General features: G+C 37.7%; 1 protein-coding gene across 12 annotated transcripts; it reads left to right on the top strand.

Annotated features, from left to right (window-relative positions):
* Window positions 1-1897: 1897 nt before the first annotated feature.
* Window positions 1898-26900, top strand: vit (vitrin). Of its 12 annotated transcripts, none has more exons than XM_058796789.1 (23): window positions 1898-1982; window positions 5636-5732; window positions 6885-6944; window positions 7036-7192; window positions 8453-8586; window positions 10800-10877; window positions 11239-11400; window positions 11618-11650; window positions 12032-12070; window positions 12159-12212; window positions 14378-14440; window positions 14556-14618; window positions 16786-16860; window positions 17046-17111; window positions 17478-17540; window positions 18379-18429; window positions 18617-18649; window positions 19493-19558; window positions 19658-19805; window positions 20281-20384; window positions 21835-22061; window positions 22163-22676; window positions 23821-26900. In XM_058796789.1, exons 2-23 carry the CDS (start codon window positions 5699-5701, stop codon window positions 23997-23999), a joined length of 2403 nt encoding a protein of 800 aa, XP_058652772.1. In that variant the 5' UTR covers window positions 1898-1982; window positions 5636-5698; the 3' UTR covers window positions 24000-26900. The 12 variants fall into 12 exon arrangements, with proteins under 12 accessions (XP_058652772.1, XP_058652771.1, XP_058652770.1 ...); XM_058796788.1 differs by lacking the exon at window positions 11618-11650 and adding an exon at window positions 11501-11551 and having other exon boundaries at window positions 14559-14618; XM_058796787.1 differs by lacking the exon at window positions 11618-11650 and adding an exon at window positions 11501-11551.
* Window positions 26901-27684: the final 784 nt, after the last annotated feature.

Genomic DNA, 27684 nt, shown 5'->3' with positions numbered 1-27684 from the left:
GTGATAAGACACACTTGGAGTCTATGGTGCTTCATCACGGTTGCCGTAAAGCTCTGTCACAATGACCCAAAACAGCTGTGTGACAGAACAGACTTCCCCTGTGCAATTTCCTGGACTTTGTCCACTGCCTGAACTCTTAATTGTCTACAGCAGAGAGACATATCAATGCTATTCCACTGTGATCTACTGTTACACATCATTATCATTACAGCAATGAAGCAGCAACTTCAGTTTGATGGGGTTTCTTGTGGACATGCATGTAGATATAAACAAACTTCACTATGATTTATGTGCCATGGAAAACCCTTCCTGATGTCTGTACACCCACAGCGGTGAAATATAGGAAATAATAATAATGTCCTTTTGAGTTGGTCAGGTTTGGATTTGTAAATTTTGTTTCTGAAAAAAAAAAACACAACATGAAAAGTATATCATGGCTGACCAGTAAATTAACAAATACAGAAACAAACAAAAAATATTAATAAATACACAGATTTGTGCATAAATAGTTCTATATAAAAATGTTAAATGTGCAAGGACAAATACAAATAATTAAATAAATACACCCATAAATGCAATCATAATATAAAACATTAATAAAGGCCTGGGGAAATGTTTTGTAGTTCCAGATGAATTGTTTAAAAAAATAAAAAAAAAAAAACTACCTGCTTCTGTGCACTGCTTCTTACTCCGGATTCACACACACTGTAGGCCTACTTAAGTGAGTCTACTGTATATACAGTAGAACTGAGCTGGATCACTGATATTACAATGAATATGAGAAACTGAAGCACCTAACATGGCAGCTTTAGGAAAATAAGTTAAAGTAAAAAAAAAAAGGATCACTGTAGCTGCTGTTGTTTGCTCCAGATACCACACAAATAGCTGTAAAGTTGTTGACATCATGAAATTTCTTACACAGTCTTTGTTCTAAACTGTATATTCGGCATTACTCTCCCTGAGGGTTAGCATAGTAAGCATGCTTCCTGATGCAAGTTGGGGAAAGACAAGATGTCATTGTAAACACAACCTTACTTGCAGACAAAAACACAGGAGTGTCCTTACTCCAGGATGTTGCATAAAGCCAGCCAATCAGATTAGAGGTAATGAGATGGAGAAAACACTTTCCAGAAGAAAGAAACTCTAGTTTTGGAACAGCTGGAAATCAACTGCAGGTACTGCTATGAACTCACTGGCCAATTTGGAGAGTTATTACACTAGTGAGGAGACAATTATCGCTCTTTAAGTCTGTTCTCGCATCTGATAAATGCTGCATATTCAAGACTTTTGTGCATAATTGAATGCCTTTTTTAATTAATTAATTAATTAATTAATTAATTTTTTGATGAAGCACCTGATCACTTTGAATTTACAGTCTTCATCTTGTTTATCATTAAACATTCACTGTATTTAGAGTTTAAGATTAAATAAAAGCTATTTTAGCCTTTGAAAAAATTGCAACAGGTAAGATTCAGTTTGTGTCACTCCTCTTCTACTCTTTCATTTGTATGATAGCCTATAAGCAAACTTTGATTTGTCATAAAACTTGTCATAAAACTGAGTGTTCCAATAATTAATAATCAGCTTTTATAATAAATACTGTAGCCTAGATGTAAATCGAAGTTGTTTAATCTCTCTCTCTCTCTCTCACACACACACACACACACACACACAGTCAAAAGTTCTAAATGACCTGCAAACTGGATGATGAGTGAAAAAATGTATGGGTCGTAATGACTGAGAAATGCCGATGTTCTGTCCAGCAAGACTGATATATAGATGGAGAGTTTTGGTCGTGACCTTGTTGACTGTTCACAGCTGTACGTGTGTTTAGGGTGGGACTGAAGGAGGCAGTAACTTTCCCCCCTCCAGCATCACACACACACACACACACACACACACACACACTGACAGGTCGAGCGAAACCCGCGCGTGATTGGAGTTTCAAAGCGTCTCTGCGCGTCAGCCGAGCAGCTCTAAAGGTAAGATCTTCTCTCATTTCACTCACTTTCATGTGGTTTCGCTTTCGCGGAGAAAAAAAGCAAAAACCTTCAGATTATTTTGAATTACCTGCGGCTTTGTGGTTCAGTTTTTTCTCCCCCTATTAAAACTTTTCCCTAAGTAATTATAGAGACAGATGTGCGCTTTAGGGAATGCGCGGAGATCTGGGTTCGCTCGCATAGGTACAGTAGCTGTACGCCATCAGCAGCTTCACACCGCTGGGAAGAGGAGTTCTGCGCCCAGCTCTCTGCTTTAGTTATTCTGCCACACTGGCGCAGTATGTGAGGAATCGCTGTCAGCTTGATCAGGCTTGTATTGAGTGAACGATGCGTGTCTGTGTGTGGAGATGTGAAGGCAAGCTCTGTAGAGACATGTCTGCTCTTTGAGGACTGCGGGAGTCTGCTGTGTTTCTCCTGCTGTTCTTTGTTCTTCGGCTCAGAAGCTGTCCTACCCGTCTCTGGATGATATATGTGTCGACTCATTATTCCCGCATATATACAGCGCGTATACATTTCAATACAGTGTCGGAGCTGTGGGTTAAGAGCTGTGGTGCTCATGTAGGCAGGTATTGAGGGTTTAAATCCAGCCATCATTTCCTGTCCATTTACTCTATACAATGTGGCAGTTAAATAAATAAATAAAAACTGCAACCTGCTAACATTACATTCCTTCAATTGGTTTATTCAATTTGTTAAAGAATCACGTGTGTTTAGTTTAACATTAACTTTAATGACCCCCTCCACCACCACCACACACACACACACACACACACACACATAATTGTAAAGCGCTTTGGGTGTATTGCAATACACAATAAAGCGCTATATAAATGCCTCATTCATTCATTCATTTACATTGGAGCTTTTAAGACATAGACAAACTATGAAGAGGTCATACATTATATGGTAGTTAATTACTAAAAAGTTGATGAATTTATTTACTTTGCTGATCCGTGGTCTTCCTCATCTGGGAAGGGAAAAAAGAAGAAAAAAAAATTGTTTGGAAATAAATTGTATATGACTTAACCTGCACCAAGGTGTTTTCATTTTTCTCCAGTCAAATGCTGTCATTAAGAATGGCCCTCCCCCTATTTTGACTTGACACCCATAAGCAGTAGTAATGACTAAACACGTATGTGATTATCTGAATGAGGCTTTCTGCATTTAGTGAATAAACAAATTCAAGTTAACAATACAAAGTTGAGAGAGCTTCTGTATGCATCATTTTAAACTTTTCTCGACCGTTCTTTTTGTTTTACAGTGCTCTCCAAATGCAGAAAGAACAATTTTTGGAAAGATATTTTTGGTCACACTTTATATTAAGTTTCTTCAGCTGTGTAGTTGCCTCAAAAGAAAGTTAGGTACAATGTACTTATCATGTTTGTATTGTAAAACACGGTAACACAATGACCCAAAGTTACATGTACTTACTATTATAATAACACTTAATTATGCATAATTACATGCAAGTAACCCTAAGCCAAACCATAATCCTAACCCTAACCATATAGTAAGTATAGTTAATTAATGTTACTCAGTACTTAAATGTATAATTAAACTGCAACAAGGACACCTTAAAATAAAGTATAACCTAAAACACTTGTTCTACTTTTGAGGTAGGATACAGTTAAGATTGGGGCTAGTTTTGGTGGTGAAGGTGTAGAGGTACAGTCAACAGTGTAATTATAAATGTAATTACAAAAATTAATTACATATTCAATTACATAGAGTGAAAAAAAAAACAGAAGTATGGACTATGTACAAAACAATTCCATTGTATCAAAAGAGTCATTTAAATTCTAGTACATAGGCTACTTATTACACGTTAAGTTAACGTAAGGTTCAATGTTTTTATTATTTGTGTTGTTCTGCATTTGCTGCAGTAGCACATAGCAGAAAGAGTTTACTTGAAAGTAAATCAGTTAAATAAGGATTATGGGATATTAGACTGTTTCTTAGAACAACACATGATTGTTCAGGAGATTTTTTTAGCTCAAGGTACCGGCTGCCCCTGATCTGAAAATTAGCTGTGTTCAGTCTTGTGATTCAGAAAACATTGTAATTTTTTTTTTCTTTCTTCTTAATTGTGGTGGTGGAGTTCAGATACACAAGCTTTCATGTTGACGAGTTAATTTATTCATATAATGTTGAATGTTTAGTGATAGATGTACTGGTCGTCTGTTCTTCGGTCTGAGACGCTGGGATAGACTCCAGCATCCCTGTGACCCTACAGAGGACAGCAGCTTTGGAGAACAGAGTGATGGATGGATGAATAATGTGTATAGTTTCCTTTGATGAAAAACAGCCCTGACTTCTTTTATGATGCTTGAATGTGTCTCAGCTTTTCTTTCATGTGTGGACTCCATGTGGTCATTGGTTTGGACTGTCTGCTCATTCTGGGCTTTAAGAAGAGTAGAAGCTCATTGATCTCAAAATTCCTCCCTAATCCGGGCGTTATTGTTGCACTGAATGATTATAGCGGCGGAAAAAATAAAACTATATGTGGTGAAGCCCCTAGGGGGGTAAAACACAACATGAAACGTCAGTGAAACGTGAGTTCAATTTGAGTTCAACAAGTTCTTAAATCGCCTGTTACAGTGAGGTATATCATTGTGGCGTTAATGAGACAAACTCTGCCTGTTTGGGGCCCAGAAAGGCCTTTGGGTGTCAGAAAGTGGTGGAGACAGTTGGTGCTGTTAGTGGGAGGGTGCGTCTGAAGTTGTCATGGCAACCAGATACATTCCATGATTTCAACAAAGGTTGCCTCAAGAAGCAGAGAAATATACAGTGGAAGCCTCATTTATACTGGTGTACATATTAAGAGACCAGCTCATCTTTAAGCATCGGTTCTCAGCTGGTTGCGCTGGTTCAAGCAGGGTAAACAGAAACAAGGTCTCTAAATACTAGCTCATTTAGCAGTCATTGCAGTTGGGATGTTGTACTGAAGATTACACTTTATATTGGATGTCTTAAACTACTTGTGATGTACTTCCATCACCAAAAAAAAAAAATAATAAAAACTAAAGGAAATCTTTAGAAAGATATGTTACAGCTCACAACCCAATCCTCAGCAGACAATTTTAGTAGCTCAGCATTTTTTTTTTTTTTTTTTTTCACATATCTGTCCTGTCAGTTACAGTATGGTTTGGAATACTGTAATGGCTTTTAGTAAATCAGGCCTATAGCTCTGGCAGTGAGGCCTGCAGACAGGTAGAGTTTAGAGATGATGTGTTGGTACCAGCAATGTGGATGCAGCCTGTAATGATGAGATGATAAATTACTGATCTGCTGTGCTAGCTTTCATTTTGCAATGGTTAGTCTTTGTTACCCTGAAGTGGTTGGGAGTGTGTGTTGAGCAATTGTGAGCTGTAAAATATCCAGAGAGCATCATAAAACCAGGGTTTAGGCAGGGCTGCCATTAAGAAACCAGTTGTATCCAGGACCAGTGCACAAAAATACACAAAGAACGGAGCACAAAATCTGGATCCCTGAAATAAGGAATTTAAAATAACATGGTCTGATGAGCTATCTTTCATTATATTTCCTGTAACAAAGTCAGTTGATATGGTCTTTCCGTGTTAGTCTCATGTGTCTGTAAAGTTAGCAATGCTTTTTTTTATTCTGTATGTTTACAGGAAGCAATACAGAGGCTTAAGAGAACATTTGACCAGATTTAGACTCCTGTTGTGGAGCACAAGATGAGTAAAGCAACTCTCACTGCCGTCTTTATAGGTAAGTTTGTTTGTTTATTTATTTTTTCATTTAATAATTGTGTTTATTAAAACAGTTTTTTTTTTCTTCCCCTATATGCATTCAAATAATGTTTTTTCCTATATGCATTTGCTGATTCTTCACTAAATTAACTTTGGATGAACGGACATCCTGGATTATTCATGACAGTCCTGGCTGACTAACACACTCAGCGTTCTTCAAGCTATCATGTCTGGTATAATTTCTCAGTAGGATGATATTGGAAAGCTGTTTCTTTACCACTGCAGTTTGGGACTAAATGTTTAGTAGTAAGAGTGATTTAAAAAGTTTTAACCAGATGGTCTTTAAAGATGTAATTTCTTGGTTTCAAATAGAATATTTATAGCATTTATAGTTACTTTTATTGGTGAAATACATGGACATGCCCATAACTTAGAAAAGGTTATGCACACCTGAGACAGAGAGAGAGAGAGGGAGGAGAGAACAAATTGAATGGAAATTGTTTTTGTTGTCCTATTGTTAGTCATATTTCTTTGTATGTTCAGTGCCTTTGTTGGTTTTGGTTCATTTGCTGTTGTATGGACTTTGAAATAACTGAAATTCATTGGTCATGATATGACTACCTCATAGCTGTGCATTTATTGACAAATAATTGCACACCTTGGAACGAATGTTCATCAGCCAATCAGAATCAAGAATTCAGTAAACTGTAGATGGCAGCTTGCATATATTCAGTTTAGTAACAGTTCAATGGGTGTGCAGCAGTTGTAGTAATTGGACGGCCTACATTTAAGTTTAAATAGCATGTTTAAAAAAAGTGTTCATATTAGAGATGTATGTTAGCTTTGTGATCTGTTTATTCACTTTGTGAATTAATGCGGGTTTTCATTGCATTTTTACCTGCTCAAGCGTCAAGCGTTGAAAGCCACTCAAAATAATAGCTGAAATTACACAAATTACCCCATTAAACATCATGAAGAGAGGAAAGAAAAGAGTGTTTGGGAGATAAGGCCCTTGCATATGTTAGCAATTTTACTGCTACTTTGAGTTCTTGCACTACTCTAGGAATAGTCGTATTGCTGTCTCATTTGTATTTAGGGACTGTAAAAAACCTGGATTATGTGGTCTCGTAATTTGCATTTGTATGATGTTCTGTATGAACTATGTTCCTAGCATTTCTACTGACTTCCAGTGGAGCAAAGCCAAATGGAAAGAGCAAAAAGCCAAAACAAGGTAGCTGCAATAAATATGTTGATAGTAATATGCATGTTTGAGACATTTGCCACTAAATTATGTTCTTCTGACATTGCCTCTGCTTTTCCAGCTGTGCCAGCAATAGAATGTGATATGCGGGCTGGGAAGATCAATCTCTCAGAGTTTATTGCTAAGTGTCCAGCTAACTGCAAGGAGACCAAGGAGAAGGTGTATGGGACAGGTGTATTTGCCTCCATATCCAGTATCTGCAATGCTGCCATTCACAGGTGAGCGCAAACAGTTTGCAGTCTGTGAGACCAAAGTGAGATAAAGTTCACCTGGTGTTAATGTATCAGTATCAGAATCAGAATCAGAATGAGCTTTATTGTCAGGTATTTTTACACACACGAGGAATTTGTTTTCATGACAGAAGCTTCCACAGTGCAACAGAATGACAGTGACAGAACAAAAACACAGATAATAAAAGAAGAATAAAGAATAGAATAAGTAAATAGGGAATAACAATATACAAATTGACAATTGTATGTACAGGTATATTACAATAGACAGTTTTGTATGTACAGGTATATTATGTGCAAATTGAAATGTAGACTAAGTATGTTTGTTAGATAAATAAGTGTATAATAGTGTTGTGTGTTCCACAATGATCAGTAGGACAAATTAAAATATTATGCAAAAGCTTGAGCTCTCTTGATGAAATCACAAGTTGCTAATCTAATTGAAAAGAAATCTGCAAAAATGTACACTTAGCAAATATTGTTAGCCCACATGACACCAGCTCTTGCACCTGCAGAAGTTCTTGCGACTCTAATTGAACTTTGTAGTTAATGGGGTGCGACAAGCAGCTTCTTCAGAGATTTTTCATAACATTTTAGTAGTCAAAAAGTATGGGAAACCTGTATATGATGCTATGGATCTACCTCAGGAAGGGAGAAGATGGCTTTAGAGATCTTTTACAGCCTTCTCTGCTTTGCGAACATCTGTCATCTGTAGAGTCTGATCGTCAGCCATCTGTTTCATGGTTGTTAAGTGTAATCACAACATCCTGAGAGATGAAGGCCTCATGGGTCAAGTTCTGACCCTATAAAACTTGATAAATGATTAGAATAACATGGGTTGATCAAAGGGAAAGCTGAACAAAATGTGTGTGCCTCTTCAACAAATAATGTCAGCTGAGGAGGTTGTGTTAGTTTATCAATTGCTATGGTGTATCAGTCAGTGCACATGTGGGAGATGTATGCAGCCAGTAAAAGACAGATGGCATGCATTTGCTTGGATTATATTCTTATTCCATAGACCACCCTCAGAAGTGATCTGGCTATCTTTGCCATTGGATCTCAGTCAAATTTAAGTTACACGATCTCATAGCATAGCATAGCATTTTTACGCATTTCTAGCCTTTTTTTCCCCTTTTTTTTTTTACTCAATATTCACTCTAAGCTATTAAAGCTACCCAAATCAATACAGATCCCTTAGATAAATACATCTCACATACATGGTGATTTTTGCTGTTATTTTGTTGTCAGTGGAGTCATCACTAACTCTGGAGGAAAGGTAATTGTGATGAAGATGGCAGGACAGACGATCTACAAGGGTAGCTTTGCCAACGGTGTCCGCTCTCTGTCCTTACCCAACTGGAGAGAATCCTTTTCTGTCTCAGGTAGTGTAGACCTTACCCTGAACAAACACAGTTGGAAAACACCTATATGTACTGTATTGGCAAACAGGCTCTGTATAGCAGTTAAATAGAAAAGAGAAATATGCCAACAGAATATTAACTCTTTCCCCGCCAGCATTTTTGATAATTTTCACTAAAATTTCAAGGCCCCCAGAATATTTTGTTGTATTGCATGTTCAGATATTCATACATCAAAGTAAAGAACAGAGCCTCTACTTTTAAACAACAACAACAACAACAAAAAGTTTTATTCTAGCGTTAAGATTTATTTTTTATCAACACTTGAATATATGTAAGTCTCATAAAAAATAAATAAATAAATACATTTAAAAAAGAAATTTTGAGCAAAAAGCTGAGAAAATCACATTTTTATCTGGATCATATTCAGTATGATGATTAGGGATGTTCATTTTAACCGTTTAACCGTTAACCGACCGATAAGAATTTTGACCGATTAATACAATCAGTTAAACGGTTTAAAGTCACTTTATTTATTTATTTTTCAGTCATTTATAAAAATATTTTAAAAGGTTTGCTGCATGGTTAAAATAAGCTATGCGTATAAAAATTTTAAAAATACGTTTTTTAGAGAGAGAGAGAGAGAGAAAAAAAACATAAGTCACCTATAAGTCGCATTTTATTATTTCATTCAGAAACAGGCCGACGCGAATTACAAACATTATAATAAACACTGTAAACATATAGGCTATTTTAGTTCCCATCACTCCTCAACAAATCCTTTCAATTAACAGTAGGCTATTTAGAAAAGAACAAGAATTAAAAATGTAAGAAGCTATAGACCTAGCTATATAAAACCAAAAACCAAAACGAATTAATTTAGGCTAAAACAAATGTAACTGAAACCAATGTTGGGTCTCTCATTCAAACAAAATCAAATGTTTCCGTATTCGTGATGTATTTGAATGCCAAAATATTATTTACCTTTTATGTACAGGCCTACTTCGCTCGCGTTCCAATATCCACGTAAAACAAAACGTTTTGCATAACTTCACGGCGGTATGGTGATAACGCTTAACGGCATAGATTTTACTACATATTTAAACTGAGCAGTGTGGGTTTTTTTTTTTGTTTGTTTGTTTTTCTCCATATGTTTGACTGATTGTTTTTATAATGATAATGAACAGGCTGCATTGTCAAGGTAGAATGCTTAACTGTGTGCGTGCATGCGGCGCAGCAGCAATCACTTGATTTTTTCCCCCTTGTAACAATGGAAGCAACTACTCCTTTTAGTCATGAATATAATCGGAATTGTAAAAGGTTTGCTTTTATTTGTGTACATTCACAATAAAAACAAATCTTTGCGCTTTTGTAAAATAAGCCAAAAAAATAGGCCAATATCTGCCATCTGGTTTCTTTTCCCTACTTGTTGCACAGTTTTTCTTTCGTTTTCTTAAATTATGATTTAAGTGCAAATGTATTTCTCGTATAGACCTATTTATTCGTTATAATATATATATATATATATATATATATATAGCGCCTAGCTTTATTATGTTTTTCTCTGCTGCTGAAGCGATGCAGGTGCGTGATGTGATAGCTATGATGACCATGTGAATCCTCATGTTCTGTTGTTTGCTGCTTTTTGCGCGTGTAAAATGAATCCCCGGAAAACAAATGTTAGTATTTTTAACGGGTCACAGACACTTATTCTTGCTAATTTAATTCAGTTCTAATTTAAAATAATCTTGTCGGTTAACGGTTAATAATCGGTTAACGAGCGTCAGTTGTCGGTTAGGAAAAATAACCGATATGAACATCCCTAATGATGATCAAAGCAAAGATGCAGTAGATTGCTTCCATCAGCACTCCCAAAGCTTGCACAGGCCATTAGCACTTCCTGGATCGACATTTCACTCAGTAACATTAGACCATTTTAATTTATATGTGGTTTATTGTTGATTATTACATTATTTTTTGCATGCATTTGCTTATGAGATCGCTCGTTTCTGCGTCTTCCTCACCTGTGTTTTTAATAGAGAGATTCTGGACTGATTCAGGACGTGTAATAGCGTCCCCGAGTGTATAACAGTGAATACCTGGAGAATTCTGTTTTTGGTGGGGAAGCGTTGTATAATAAATAATTGAAAATTCTGTGTTTGGCAGGGAAAGAGTTAAGACACAGTAATTTCATATGACGAGTACTTTCTCACATGCTTAACGGTTCTGTGTGTCAGTGGGTAAACCAAAGAAGGGGGTGACCTACCCATCCACTCTGGTCTTTGTACCCTCAAGACCCACCACAGTGAAAACAGGTAAGCGGTTTTAGCCGGCTGGTAATGCTCCTATATGTGTTGTTATGTCATTAAACCTTTCCTCTAACTTAAACAGTAATGCATGGTGCTAACAATGCCAAGATCATGGATTTGATTTCTAGAGAATGCATAATCGCTGAGTAGACAAGGTGAGATGCAGCTAATGTGAGATTTTACCAGGGTCAAACTTCAATCTTAAATGGCTAAACATGGAAAGTATGCCAAAGGATCTCTGTCTGACAAACACAGTGATTAAAGCCACTCACAGCTCCCATCTGGCAGAGCCTAGCAGAGAGTGGATCCATTTTCAGAATCATCCATGTCGCAGCTCATCATCTATTCACATTTCCTTGATCCCAAGGTGATCTCAAAGAGCTACCATACTCCACAGCGTCGCCTGTGACAGAGGCTCTAGAGACGGAGCCGAGCTCCACTGCAACTCCGCCCACAACCACTCATGTGACCACACCCATCACCACATCAGCCAAGCCACGGGTCACCGTTCATAAAGTCCGCGAGGCAGGTGAGCCAGTCTTTTACAGATCTGATGCCTTAATTGAATAAATCATAGTTTATTACAGTAAATTCAATGCAATACTTTTATCCATTTGTTCTTGGGTCAGTTTTTCAGTACCCTATTGAAATGAGCATCCTGTCTGGACGATATGGATCAGGTTCCCTCTCTATCCATCCTCTTCCCTTTCTCCGTTTCTAAAGCAACCTCTTTCTTTCTGATCTAGGCAGCAGTCACCCGTATTTCAGCTCTGTTGCACGTAAGTCAAGCAGGCATGTTGAATCTCCCTCACGTGGCACTTCTTGTGGCTGCTGTCATATAATTTTATTCAGGCCCTCTGGGTGTGTTTTTAGTGGTTTACAGAACTAATGGTCTCTTGCAGTTTTCCTTTGGTTCTTTGTTTTCGTAGCAACCGTCTGTGTCTTTTGGGGTGTAGATGGTGTTGGCCTGTGAAAAGTCGGCATGAAACAGCATTTTACTTCAAACATATGATGTTTTCCTGAGTAACAAAGATATTCAATGTAAATTCTTCTTTGGAGCACCAGTTGTTTCAAAGGCAGAACTTATTACTAGATTTTGATGATGGTTTAAGATATTTTTCTTATTTTTTTTCTTATATTTCTCTAAACACTGCATGTAGGACAGTCACAGAGCGCCCAAGGAAAAGGTCCTGCGCAAGGTATGTTCTGCTTTGACACTGTCTGTAGTCCTCACTTCCTCTGTCAGTGACACAAGCCCTAAACTCTAACCATAACATTTGTCTAAAGCATTTAGAGGCAGCTCCGTCTATGCCAATAGGTTTTCACCCCGCACAAACTCAGGTAAACCACACTCCTTTTACTCTGACTGTGTGTCCTGTCTTGTGACGCTTGCCTGTTGTGTTTAAGTTTCTTTGTACTCTAGGAACAGGTATATTGTTTGGAATTTGATATGTTGCTGGTGACTGTTTGTGTCCTGAGCTAGATGAGTGTTGATCTCACTTGCTGTTTTCCTCCAAAGTTTTTTCTGCCCGTGTCTAAGGGTGCATGCAGAACAAATAATGAGACACTTCCTGCCATCAATTTCCTCACCATGATCAAACCATTTGAAATATCAAACATCTGCTCACAATTTAATTTCTTCACACAAATGGAGAACCTGATTTGTCTAGGGTAGACAGCACATTAACCTACCTCATTATTACTTACCTGACTCCTTACCAGAGGCTCTTGGCTGTGGATTGTCCTGTCTTCCGTCTTCGTCTGTCTTCATGATTACCTGTTGCACTGTTTTATATGCTGTGCCTGCAAAATAGAAAGCCTATTACCATCTGAGCTAAGTTTGATGAAATTCTCTGAACTCATTGACTCAACTGTTCACATGGCTTGTTTCAAACATTACCTGCAAATAAACCTCTGTTGTGGAAATTAGTGTATCCTCAGTGTATCCTCCTCTGTTGGTGACAATGCCATTTCTGTTTTCCACAATTAATAGTTGAAGACAAGGAGCACTTACAACTTTCCCCAAAGACAGAACATGTAGTATATGAAAGACCAGTGGCAGGCCATGCATTTTACACCTACTGTAGGCCTTCAATGGCATCCTACATGAATTAATACACCTCTTAATACCATCATAATAATGCCATGGCTATAGAAACCATAAATATGGAAATGCAGAAATGCAGTGTAACAGGGCATTGTGTCACAGACAGCAATCTCTAGCTGGGGCATTAACCTGACAAAATGAAACAAATAGAGTCCACCCGATGTTCTTACAGACATTTATTAACTCGAACGTATTTATACCTTACAGATAACATTGGTATAAAACAAATAAGGCCATTACATGTGTTTTAAAGTTGACTTAACAATTTAACAAACTCTTACTGCTTTTCGTCTTAACGAGTCCGCTCTACCCGTGCACTGAGCGAGCAAGTAACATTAAAAAAAATCATACAAGACGATGAAGAAAAGCGTATACATGTGTTTTAACATACCCCTGTGACTCTCATCTTCACACCGAGTCTCCCATCGGTCTGCCTCTCTGCCAGCGGTGCTGCGGCCGGAGGAAGAGACCAGTTAACACAGCTCAACATGGGAAACTGAGATATTCTTATGGAAACTTAAACCTAGCTTTATATTTTGCAAATAACATCAGTTATTTTATGCAATACAAAGCATAAAGAAATAAAAAGTCAAAAATGAAATATAACCTACCATACTCTAGTAGTTTTTCATCTTCACGAGTCTTTCACAGCACCGTTGCCGAGGAGGTGTGTGGTTGTTTTTCGCAGTCACTTAGTACTTTAGTATTTAGATTTACAGAAGGCGAATATTTTTCAGAATGCACTGAAAATATACAATAACGCACTGTACACAGCATATACGGTAAGAAACCTGAGAAACATTAATAATATGGTGAAAACAAAAATGTGATTTACAGTGATGCTGTTAGCTAGCTTTGGCTAGTATGCTCTCTGAGCATCCAATCAAAGAACGAGAAAATGCTGATGCTGTCGTAAGCCTGCTAGATGACCCTGGTGCTGCCAACTCAAAATCTGATTGGTTAAAACAACGGTTTCATTGCCATTGATTTTAAGCTACAGACGCCTGCACTGTTGATTCTGAAGGCCTTAGGCAGATTTCTTTGACCCTGGCAACACAATTGCTGAAATATGATTGGATAAAAGCTCTAATATAAGCATACACTAGTGGAAGTCACCAAGAGAAAAGCTATGAAATGAAGACAATAGACTATTGGAAATAATTTAATACACATTCATGGAAAAAAAATATATATATTAAAACTAAGTCAGTGATTCTGGCAGTGTTTAGGCCAGCATAAACGGCTTTGCTGGCCCTGACGGCCCACCACTGTGAAAGACACATTTCTTAGTATATCGCATTGATAGATCAGCTCAGACTGTGAATGTGAATGTCAAATGTCTCAGACGGTGCAGCTTTACATGTGTCTTGTCTTGAATGTGTTTGCATTTTGATGGCAGGTGTGCACAGGCCAGAGACGGGCACCGCAATCCGAAGACAGCCGCATGTTTCCTCAGCTTCAGGTTCGCATGATTCATTCATTCAATTCAGACATCACTCAGTAGCAGCTGCGATGCAGACATGAACTCTTGCTTTCTTCTCTCTTGGATATTTTTACATCTGTTTCACATTGTTCAGCAGCTTTCAGTCGGGTGCAGCCGCAGTCTGAGAGGAAGCAGCACACGGCGCATTCTAATCCTGGTAAGTATCTGCAGATGCCGTCTATTAGCATGTGCGTGTCTTCACATGTGTGCTGATACACATCAAAAAACACATTTGGAAGTCTAATGCTCTTTTTGCATCAGAGGGATCAGGTAAAGCTTTGTCTGAAATTAGCACCTTTAGAAATAGCAAGGCTTTAGCAAAGCAAGTAAACATGCTCAAATCATACTTGACTGTAAATAAATATTGAGTACATCTTGGTTATATTTACTAACAGCTTTACCAGCTTACTGCAGTGACATCAGGTAAGTTAAAGACTAGTTATAAATTGGATACTAAGTGTAAGGCAACTCAGACGAGTGACAACACCATGCACTTGCATCATGGGTCATGAACTGAGAAATCACAATTCCCTTGATCTTTTGATATATAAGAGGTCATTGTGCTGTAAAAAACTGCACACTAGGAATCATTAGTTAAGCATTAGTAAATAGTCAATTCATCCTTTATAAAGCATTGTTCCAACATTAATAGGCAATAGTAAATAGTTTATAAATACAGCTATAAATGATTTGTTCTTGAGCATATCTATAATGTTTAATAATTGTATTTTCATACTTTATTGACAATCAATTTATCATTTCTAAATTCTGCATCGTTGCCTGTTTAGCCCCGCCCACCGATTCTGCATCGTTGCCTGTTTAGCCCTGCACACGTAGTAGGTAAATGACAAGAGCGGCAAACGCAGATCTATGCAGACACCAATTGATAAACTTTATTTGATTAACTTTATTTTTAATGAAATGCAGACCAAGTCAGTATGAACTAGGTCTTTTGTTCACTTCATTTACAAACAAGGCACAATTCAATGCAGAATTTTCAGAAAAACTGAAAATAAAAGACGATGCTGTGCCGAATATATTGGTTCTGACAGTAATGTCCCAACACACAAGTGTGAGTGACTGTTTTCATTATGTGATCACTAGTGCTTTGTCTGTTATTACAGATCGTTTGATATGTACTGAGTATTTATGTGTCCATCTGTGAAGGATGCACGCTGTCAAACATACACAACTATTAGCCAATCACAGCAGTGGGAGTTTACTTCTGAGTCTACAATCCTCCACGCCTATTTAAACAGAGCGTTCTGATCAGGGGGTCAAAGCAGGACAAAAAAAACAACAACAACAACAAAAAAAAAAACAAATAGCCTATTGCTTCTAAATTATGATTTTTTTAAAATGTAAATTATTGATAACATTATTAGTGGACCTCAGAAAACAATACAAAATAAAAAACAGAGGCAGTTCATGACCGCTTTAAGGCGTGAATAAGGCTCTTAGGCACCTAACAGATTCTTGAAACATATCTCAGACACAAATATACAATGCTTTTATACAACAGTTCAATAAACAGGACATGGTTTAAATTGTTTCTAGACACAATACTGCCACTTACTTTCTCTAATTATGCTCAACTGCCAATTAAACCAATCCTGTCAAACAAAGTCAAAGCTGAATCAACAGTTGTGTCTCTAAGCAACAAATCACGTCAAGTCAAGTCACCTTTATTTATAAAGCTCTTCATACAATACAAATTGTGTCAAAGCAGCTTTACAGTGTTAAACAGGAAAATAGTGTGTCGATAATGCAAGAGGACAATACGCACAGTTACGGTGTTTATTTCTGAATAATTCCATGTTTTTGAACAAATCGGTTAAGTGAATGATTCATTGACTCACTCACCTGCAGAAAGAATCACTGTAAAATCCCCTGACTGACAAACCAGAAGTGAACAGACAGGAACTCAAGTACACAGGATGATTACAAAACACAGGTGCAGGGGATCGTAATTAAACTAAACGAGGAATAATCAATTAACTAAACAAGAAAAGGAAAAAGACCATATTAGGAAACAAGAACAGAAACGGGCAAAATAAAACCAAAACAGACCATAAACGTGACAATTAATGCTTGTGTGATATACAAAGTGACTATTTTATCAGAACTGTCTGACTGGAGTTGACATCATAGTTGACATGACAGAATACATTGTTTTTCTTGAATCTGACAGTAAATGATCTCTAAACCTCTTAACATGATTAACAGATTAATATAAAATATTTCCTTGCTACATAAACATCTAAAAGTCCATTTGATGTCTTGAAGTAATGTATTGTAAATAGTTTTTCAATCTCCCTATCTAGCATTTGCAAGAAGAGATTGGCCGCACCCTGCGTACACACGACCTGATTGGTTCTCTGGCACCAGAAGACCAACAGGTATCATAATCATTATGCAGGTCTCATCATCCAGTTCAATAACATAACCCTCCATATGAGCAATAAAAAAGACATAAACGTAGATTAAACATCCTTTTAAATTCCAAGTGAATATCCATAAACACTTCATAATTCATGCTAATCAAAATCTGACATGAGGCCCTACCGTCACTTTCTGTGTTCAGATAGTAGCCACTCTGTGCCAAACACAGGCTCTAAATGGAGCAGGATGAGTACTGGTGACCCCACAGGTAAGGATTTCATACGCTGATGTTATATGTCTAAATGTCTAAAAAAAATTACCCTATTCACCTGCAGTGCCTCGTCCTTAAATAGGCCATGCCACTAGCTTTCAAGTTAGTTTTAAAAGTCCATGCCAATGTGCGACCCATATGATATCAAAAACATTCAGAGCAGCATGCATTTCTGCTGGAGCTACATGACTTTAACTTCATCATTCATGTCAGAGAATAGGTGGTAAGCTACAGGTTTTTGTACTCCTCTTTATAGATTTTGATTGTTTGGCTTTTTATTTTCTTATGGGTATTATGGGTATATTTTCCATAATGCACAATGCTGAACTAACTGTTCCTGCAAATGCTGCCTCTATTCTGCAGCTCTTGACCCAAGGCCTGATAACACAGAGCATGAGTACCAGCTGCATAACTTTGGACAGTATTGTAAGTATTCTCATTTTATTTTGGAATAACACATTTATGCCAAAAAGTCTATGCAATGAGTATATGTTATACATGTGTTATAACACGTGTTCCGTATGAACATGGCTCTCTGCTAGGGTTTCCAACTGAAATAACATTGTAACCTTGCCTAAGCTTCTTCGCTGGTCTTAGCTGGTTTAAGCCGTTCTCCCAACATGGTCAAGATGGTCTGGTCTAATGGGTCTCTCTGCCTGACTTATGGTGGGAAGCTTCCATTAAGTGTGTGATGGCAGTGAGCAATGTGTGGACCGCACACTCCATATAACTACAATGTCTGTCCCCGTGTCTGGATTCAATAGAGTCTTTGTTGGGAGCCTTAGTCATGCTGTAAATGCTGCTGGACTCTGGTTTGTACCACAGGGACAGAAATCCATGGTCAGTTAATATTTGAGTTATCTAGCAAAAAACTGCCTGGGCCAAATTTCCTTTCATAAACATTTTGCTAGATAGCTTATTTAAATAAGTTAGATTATGTTACATCATTGCTAATAATACATGCATTGGTATAATGCAGCATGTACCAAAACGAGTATCTGTACTCATAGTAAATGCTATAATAGAAAATCATGCCTGGATTAATGAGAAGAAACTTATAAGCATTTGCCAGTCTCCCAGGTTTATTGCATATTTATTCAAAGCATCAGTCGTCATGGCTGTGAAATCGGAGTTGGGTGCACAGCTCTAGTGAGTATGTTACCAGTTGTGTAACTGTAGTGAGGAGGGGTCACCAACACTGTGAGCCACTGTGTCTTTGTGAAACTGGAGGCCTGATTCGTGTGTACATGTTTTCTGTCTTCAGCTCCTGCGCCAGAAGACCACAAGCCTCCATCTGAGACGAGCCACACTAGAGGTGTGTCAAAGGCACAAGCACATTTGTATATTAAGGCGCACAGTTTTATCACAGTGCACAATATTGCTATATAGTCCTGCTTAAGAAACTATGATTGAATACAGGATTTTTAATTTAATTGATTAATTCGTTCATTTTTTTAATTATCGCGTGATATATAATAATTAGTTTTTGATTACTGCCACAGAGGTGCTTGCTGGGTCAAAACCGTTCGAGTCAGGTGAGACATCTAACTAAGTAGTTTTTTTGTTTTCTTTTCTTTTCTTTTGCCACATGGGTTCATTTGAAAAATGTGCCTATATGTACATTTTTGCAAAACTCCAAAACATACCTATACATACAATTCACCGCATTTTCCCATTGAAATGAACACTAGTAGCAGTAAAATACCAACACTTTTCTTCTGATTCTTCTTCGCCTGTGTTTGATCCAGAGATTTAGCACTCTTTTAGAAAATGTGTAACTGCGCCTCCTTCCATAAAATGGTGAAAGCACGGAAAGCTGGAAAATAATGTCAATGGCCGGGAAATAGTGGTCCTTTGCACAATACTGTGTCATTTGTCATTTGTCTGTGTCAGATAAACCTGAACATGTTTTTAGTTCCACTCACTGGACATTTCACTGAACATGCCAAACGTGTAAGAAGCAGCAAAATATCATTTTGCAGAAATGATTTTTCTAATGGGCCTGGGTTGCTTTATTATATGTTATTATATGATAAGTAACTTGATCAGCAAAATCCAGTAGACTTGTAGCCTTTCTCCCATTTTCTTTTTTTTTTTTTTTTCAATTATATAGGCAAATTATTACCAGAAGACGTGCCTTGGATTCTTCTTTTTCGTAATAGTTGTTTCAAACCCTACTAAAGAGCACCTTCTGGGATTACTTCACAATGTCCTTAATCAGCAAGCATAGTTTCAAGATGTACTCTATGATTATTTACAAATTATTTAATTTTAAATTTGGACTTGATAATATAGCCATACAGATAGTTCTTTAAAGTACTATAGATAAGGATCACGATTTTCCTAAAATGTAATTGTAACATCCTCTCATCTCCCAGGTTTCAGCCCACAAGGATATGACATAACAGCCAGAGTTCCTGGACTCATGTCTCAAGGAGATTCAAGTACAATTCCTTCATGCTCCTTCAAAACTGCCACTAATTATGAGAGTATTATTCACTTCCTTTCATGGCTCTCATTTTATCCTCATCTTGTCTTTGTAGACTGTAAAGTTGATATTGCATTCCTCATGGATGGCAGCTGGAGCATTGGGAAACGCCGTTTTAAGATTCAGAAAGACTTTCTCGTGGAGGTTTCTCAGGTCATTAATGTGGGTGTAGCTGGACCCATGATGGGCATCATTCAATATGGGTAATAATGTGTCCCTGTCCCAGAAAACACTCAAATACTTGAAGTATTAATAAGAATAAGTGAGGGACTATCACATAAAACATAATATCATTAGTATTGGTAGATATTCATAAGTAAAATTTGGTTTTAGCATACATAAATGTTCACTCACATGGATAGCCACTGAAACATACAGTATCAATATACTGACAGTGTCTAAAATGAAAACATATTTAAACAAGATCTTCACGTGTGCATAAATGTGTATGAATCCTTCCAAGATTGTACACTACTGAATTTAAGGAACTTATAGCATGGTTTAATTAATGTATAATATATTATTCAGAGAACTAAACATCTCTAAGTACATCTCTAAGGTCAGTGGTGCAATTTCGTTGATAATATGCATGTTAGTGTGTACCCAACGTACTAAAGCATACATATACACAGGTAGATCATGCTTATATAACGTATCAACATTTCATTTCTGATCCAGGGATGATCCAGTCACAGAATTCAGTCTAAAACAGTTCTCCAGCTCCAAGGACCTGAAGCCGGCCATCAGCAAAATAGTCCAGAAGGGCGGTCTGTCCAATGTAGGTGAGTGAAGGACCCTGAACTATACCCTGAAGGACAAAGAGCAGAAGTCATCACATGGTTTCACTGAATTTCACATCTCCGTTTCAAATAAGATCTAAATCTGAGCTGGGAACTGTGGCTAAATTACAGGGCTGGTGCCACTCTGTGGTGTTTTTGTGTAAGCTGACCAAATGCCTGAGGTTTATCCAACCTAGAGATTAGTTTTTCACATTGGTTGCATGGTTTGTGTTATAGATAGTGTTTCACTTTAATATAACAGTGGAATCCTGTAAAAAAGCAGCTGCCCTCTCTAGCAGAGCTATAAAGTTAAAGATAGCCTGAGGACACAACATTATCTGCTTTGATGAATCTGGTTGGATGATGTTTAATCAGGACCATAGCCCTTCATCTTCTGTACATGATTTACACAAACCTGCTTGTTTGGACTCAGAAATACCTGAGGCCTGCAGTGACCCCAAAACTATTCGGGCACTAAAGTCATGCGCAACATATGAATATTAGATAGCAAAATATCAAAGCAAGTGTCATGTATTGTAGAGAAACATGATACACCTTTTTACACATTTCAATGCTTAAACTGGAATGTTAAAACAATAGATCTAGTGTTGAAAATATAGACATTTGGTTGTGGTAAATGTATCAAGCTTGGTGAACTAGGGGAGAACTGACTTTCATGCATCCACTAAAAATCATTAAAACAGCTGATTAAAATACATTAAGCATAAATGATAGTGAAAATTGTTAAAGTGAAAGTTATTAAAGAAAAACTCTCCTGCTGCATTTGAGACACAGAGATACAGACACTTGATCTAAAAGCTGGAAGATACTACATGACTTTTTAAAACACTAGACATCATACATTTGATGACTTTATAAATGGTTAGAGAGGAAAGAACTGAAAAAATAAATAAATAAACAATATTTTTCCATTTTACCTGAAATCAGTCAACTTCGACTGACCAGAATTTGCAGATTGGCTCCAAATCTCAGCACTTACTCGTCCAGAGACTAGTGAAAACGTCCAGACAACAAGTGAAACTCTTCTTCAAGAGAAATCTGGGCAAAAGTCATGTAGAGTTTTAGCAACCTTCATGCACCAACATTTAGAAGCTTTTAGGTGTGCCTTAAATTCCCCAGTACTTTTTCAGGTCCATTTAATGTAGCATTTGTATAAGTATGAAAATTTGAGAAATCAATTATAAGTGGTGGAAACAAAGATAAAGAGAGGTTTTGCAGTTTTAGTAACTGCTACATTGATAGTTTTCAGCAGTAGCGTGCTGCACTCTTGCCTTTTCCTGAAGTCCTGGAAGCATTTAAGGAAAGCATTTCAGGGCAGAGACTGGACCCAAAACAGTGCTGCAATTGAAACACGGCAGAGAGTGTTCACAGGGAGGAAGGCCGATGGAACTGTAGCTGTTTTGTACTGATTCTGGCTCTGTGGCCCTTTAAGGAAAGGCCCTCTCCTACATCAACAAGCATTTCTTCAGTGATACTAATGGGAACAGAGGTGGGGCGCCCAATGTGGCTGTGGTCCTGGTGGACGGCTGGCCCACTGACAAAGTGGAGGAGGCCTCACGTCTGGCCAGAGAGTCAGGCATCAACATCTTCTTTGTCACCATCGAGGGCCCAGATGAGAATGAAAAACAGAACGTGGTGGAGACCAACTTTGTTGACAAGGTATTAATATTGATTACAGTTTGAGACATACCAGAATTTCATGGCAAACGAACACAATTGAGGGACACAGAGGGAACTTTATTTCTTGTTTTGGTGTGTAGGCTGTGTGCAGAACCAATGGCTTCTTCTCGTTCCCCATCACGAGCTGGTTTGCTTTGCGCAAAGCCGTACAGCCTCTGGTGAAGCGCGTGTGCGACACAGACCGCCTGGTGTGCAGTAAGACCTGCCTTAACGCCAACGACATTGCCTTCGTCATCGACGGCTCCAGCAGCGTGGGAACCGGAAACTTCCGCACCGTGCTCCAGTTCGTTGCAAACGTGACGCAGGAATTTGAGATCTCAGACACGGATACGCGTGTAGGAATCGTACAGTACACGTATGAACAGAGGCTTGAGTTCGCCTTCGGACAATACAACAACAAAGCTGATCTGCTGAATGCTATCAAGCGTATAAACTACTGGAGCGGAGGTACCAGCACGGGAGCCGCCATCACATTTGCTGCAGATCAACTGTTCAGCAAATCCAAACCCAACAAGCGCAAGATCATGATTGTGATCACGGACGGACGGTCCTACGATGACGTGCGGGCCCCGGCGCTGGCGGTACATCGTAAAGGTGAGTGCGGTAGAACACCGTAGGTCCCTGGGTCAGCACCCATGGTTGTTTCTGGAACAGTCAGACGGTACTTTTATATGGACAACAATAATCCGATTTTAATGCAATTAAGACAAAACTCTGATTAAGAATCTACCATGTAAACAGAGATTTTTGAAAAGTCATACTAGAAGTAAACACAAATCGAATTAGGACATGTGGAGTATTCCTATTTTAGTTGCATTTTTGAAGTGCAGTATAGACATGTACACACCTTAAATCACACTATTACCATCATGTAGGACTTTTCGCTGCATTTTGCGGCAGGATCTACACTCAGCAGTGGTCAACCGTTTGACGGCAAAAAAAAGAGCATGGCTTCAACAACGCTGTCATCAGTTTGCACGTATAGCATGAGAAATAAATAACTCCACTTGAAGCTTTCGTAAAATTAAAAATGAAACACTCAAACCTGTATATTGCATCATTACGAAGATGAACTATATGTTTGAACTTCATTTGGAACGTCAGATGGCGTCGCATGGGGACGTAATGAAGTGTGCTATTAATCGCTCTATGTCAGGCATCCTCAAATCTGGCCCACTCCTGCAGAGTTTAGCTCTAACCCTAATCAAACATACCTGAGCATGTTAATCAGAGTCTTCAAGATCATTAGAAAATCACAGGTAGGTGAGTTTGATCAGGGTTGGAGCTAAACTCTGCAGCAGATTGGCCCTCCAGGGAAAGATTTGAGGAACCCTGCTCTATGTACTATAACAAGTAAAATGGGAACATGAATGGAACATTCTAAAAGCAACTCATGTAAACACCTTAATCATAATATTGTCTTATTTAGAATAAGGTAAATAATTAGATTACTGATATCCATGTAAACATAGTCAGTGACTGCTTTATAGGAATGTTGTTCCTATAGGATCAGTCAGAGATGTAGATCCAGAAACATGGGTAAATCACATTAAACATCAGAATTCACAGTCAAGGCTGTAGCTAGAAAATTCTGGGCCCTAATTAAGTGTTGCTGAATGATAAAAGTACCTATTTTAGAGGAAGTATTTAGTTTCTATGAATGTGAAGAAAGCTGACTTCCAGACCAGCACTGCCTACATTTTTTAAGTATTGCACTCTCCCATATCTTATGCACCAGGTGTGATCGCGTACTCCATTGGTATAGCCTGGGCAGCACAGGACGAGCTGGAATACATCGCCACCGACCCCGACAGAGACCACTCTTTCTTCGTAGATGAGTTTGACAACCTCTACAAGTATGTACCAAAGATTATTCACAACATCTGCAATGAGTTCAACTCCCAACCACGTAACTGAACCAGGCCTACCGATGGAAATTGTGGAATATCACCAAAAATCCAAGGAGTAAGTGCATTACCACACAGTTAGAAATACAGTGTTATAAATTTAGCATACTGTAGTTAGAAGCCTTACTTTCTGGATGAAAATCTTAGAGAATGGCAGCATGTTTCCAGATTTGATTTTTTGCAATTTAAACAAAATACAATGTGGAAAGGGTAAATATGGCAGTGGATGTGTGTTCTGTGATTTTGGATTAACATGTGATGGACTTCAGAGTTACAGATTTTCTGACGTGTACATCCACAGAGGTATAAGAGAAAATACTTGCTTACAGTTTTTGCATAAATGGTTTCAGTTATAGACTATTTATATTTTACATGCTGAACACAAGAATATGAAAAAAAAATGATATAAATTAACAATAATATCTTTGTTCATATGGAAAGCTTATCGCTAATTGTCTGCACAAGAAAATGTTAAGTTACAGAGAATACAACTACATTTAAAGAAAAATGGCAATATTTCAAAAGCTCATGTTGTGTGGTTTCTCCTAACTATTCTAACAGAATGTTTTTTTTTCTTGTCAGTTTAAATTCAAATAATGTAATTTTTTTGTATTTGTATATATAAAAAATGCTTGTATTTTTGTCAACTGATCAAATATTTTAATGCAGTTTTTAATAAAATGATTATTAAAAACCAGCAAATTCACGGTTTTGGATTGAAATGTACACTGAGAGAGAATATCTTTTATCTATCTTATGCTAAAATGTTGATAATTATTTTGGGTAATTAATGCTCATGCCATAGCACACAATGTTTGTTTTTTACATTTCAAGCACAAATAACAAGTAGATTTATATGCTGAGATTTATTTTTTTTTAAAAACTAAAAAAAACAGTAATGTAAATCATGGCCAAGAATGTTAGTGCCATTAAGTGTCACAGGCCTTCCCGCTTCTTGAATTCTCTCCAGTGCTGGAAAGCTGATCCGATATTTACACGGGTCCTACTTCTTGCCTTACCATAACACCGTGTCTACACGGGACGCGAGCGGCGCGACAAAATACTATAGAACTCATTATAATCAGTGATGCTGTCTACACTGAATGCGGTGAAAGACCCTTTTCAGTCTGGTTTTAAGGCTAAGCACAGTACTGAGTCTGCCCTTTTAAAAGTGACAAATTACATCTTATTATCAGTCAACTCTGGAAACCTTGCAGTCCTTGTTCTGCTGGATTTAAGCACAGCATTTGATACTGTGAACCAGAGGTCTTCAACCCTTCTCCTGGGGTCCCACTCTCCTGGACAGTTTATTTCTAACTGGCTTCAGCACACCTGCCTGCAATTTTCAAGCAGTCTTGAGGAGCTTGACTGGCCACTTCAGGTGTGTTTGATTAGGGTTGTAGCTGAATTCTTCAGGATAGTGGGTCCCCAAGAATGGGGTTGAAGACCTCTGCTGTGGACCATTGCTTTCTGTTAAATAGATTGAATCGCGAGGTTGGCATCTGTGATGCTGTCTTAGACTGGTTTGAGTCTTATCTTTCAAATAGGAGTATATCTGTAGAAATTGGAGAATTTCTATCATCCCCAGTGCCAATCACCTGTGGGGTGCCACAGGGTTAAATTTTGGGTCTAGTTTTATTTTCTCTTTACATGCTTCCCCTGTGCTCGATCTTTGAGCGTCATAAGATATCCTATCACATCTAGGCAGATGATACCCAGGTCTAGTAACCATTAGATTCTGGTAGTGATTCTGTTTTTTTTTTCTCTGCTAGCATGTCTAAAGGATTTTAAAGAATGGATGGATGAAAATTTTCTTCAGTTGAATGAAAAAAATACAGAAATTATCCTGTTTGGCTCCAAACCGCTGACTGACAAATGCAGTGTTTTCTAGGGGCATCTTCAGTCAAACAATCACTCTTATGTCAAAAATCTGGGGCTCATCTTTGATTCCCATCTTAAGTTTGACAAGCAAATAAATTTGGTGGTCAGGGCTTTTTTCCAGCTAAAGCGGCTTCGAAAGTTTAAGTCCCTTCTTACTTTTAGGGAGTTGGAGATTGTTATACACACTTTTATCTCGTCAAGGCTTGATTACTGTAACGCCTTGAGTGCTGGAATAAGTCAGTCATCACTCTCACAATTACAGATAGTTCAAAATGCTGCATCTCACTTTCTGACTGGGACAAAAAAAGAGGGAACATATTTCACTTATCCAGGCCTCCCTCTATTGGATCCCAGTGAAACAAAGAATTGATTTTAAGGTTTTAACTTATGTGTTTAAAGCTCTTCATGGACTTGCCCATATACCAGATCTTGTAAGTCTTTATTCCCCTCAGAGATCACTCAGATCTTCAGACCAGCTGTTATTAAATTTCCCGAAATCTTGTTTGAAAACTAAAGGAGACAGGTCTTTTACCCCTAAAGATTAGAGTTTCCCCTATATTAACCATTTTTAAAGCATCAATTAAAACATATCTTTTTTTCTCAGGCTTACTCATAACTTGATTTTATTCTCGTATTTTTTTTTTTTTTAATGCTAGGGGTAGCAGTTTATGCTGTAGCAGGTTATGGCTATTTTTTGACTATTATGATTCCTGTTTTTATTATTTTAAGTTTTATTAAGTATTAAATTATCAGATAAAATACTTGTCACATGTGTGTTCCTGTTTAATTCTGTTTTGCCCTTATTTGGTTTAGTTTCTGTTTTCATTAGTTTATTAGTAAATCAACGTTCATTCTTTTCCAGCTGTGTTTAGTTATCATCTCATTTAATTTGATTATTTAAGCCCTGTGTGTCCATGTGTCTTGGTTCTGGTATTGTACATCAAACCCCCTTGCTACATGTGTGTCTTTATTTGGATTAATAATGACAAGTGAATGTGTATCTCTTTCGTCTCCAACACAGTAGCAGAGCGTGACAACTAGCTGTGTTTCTGTTTTCTTATGTATGTCTTTTGCTCTGCTTGTGAAGCACTTTGGTCAACATTTGTGTTGTTTTAAGTTGCTATATGAATAAACTTTGACCTTGACCTTGAAAAAGAGTCAAAGTTAATGCTATTATGCTGTTTTTTTTCTGATGTATTGTCATGCGTATGGTGGTTCCTAGAAATTCAGCATAATGCATATTGTGTCAAAGATACACACTAAGGGAATTTAACCAGGAAAATACACAGAATAACCACAATAACTCACAACATATGTAGTATGTGGAACTCACGTCACCTAAGACGTTGTGATTTTGGGTCACACGTCACTCAAGGTGCGGTTATGAGTATATCAGATGACCAATTCCCACCTCACTTAGTTTAGTGCACCAGTCAAAGACTGGTAATTTGGCAATGCGGGCGTGTTTCCCACAAGCTGTTCAATATTTTGAATTGCACACATTGGAGGGAGCTGGTCAACTGATTTATCTGAAAGATTGGTGATTTAGCTAGCTAGTAGAGCCTTGGATCCTCAACACAAAGAAGACACAATAAATGAAATTTATTAACAATAGATATGCAAGAGTAAATACAACAACTAGTGATGATACCAATAAGTGAATATGCACTGCTAATAGAGAATAATAGACAACTAAATATGAAGGAAGATACTAAATCGCAGAAACAAATAAATGGAATGAACACAGAACGGCTGAATGCAATGCTGTTGAGCTGAATGTAGCAATGGAAGAGATTTCTATGGAAATGTTGCTT

Source organism: Onychostoma macrolepis, chromosome 13 (genome assembly GCF_012432095.1).
Source record: "Onychostoma macrolepis isolate SWU-2019 chromosome 13, ASM1243209v1, whole genome shotgun sequence".
NCBI lineage: Eukaryota > Metazoa > Chordata > Actinopteri > Cypriniformes > Cyprinidae > Onychostoma > Onychostoma macrolepis.
This window is presented reverse-complemented; position numbering and strand designations above follow the sequence as displayed.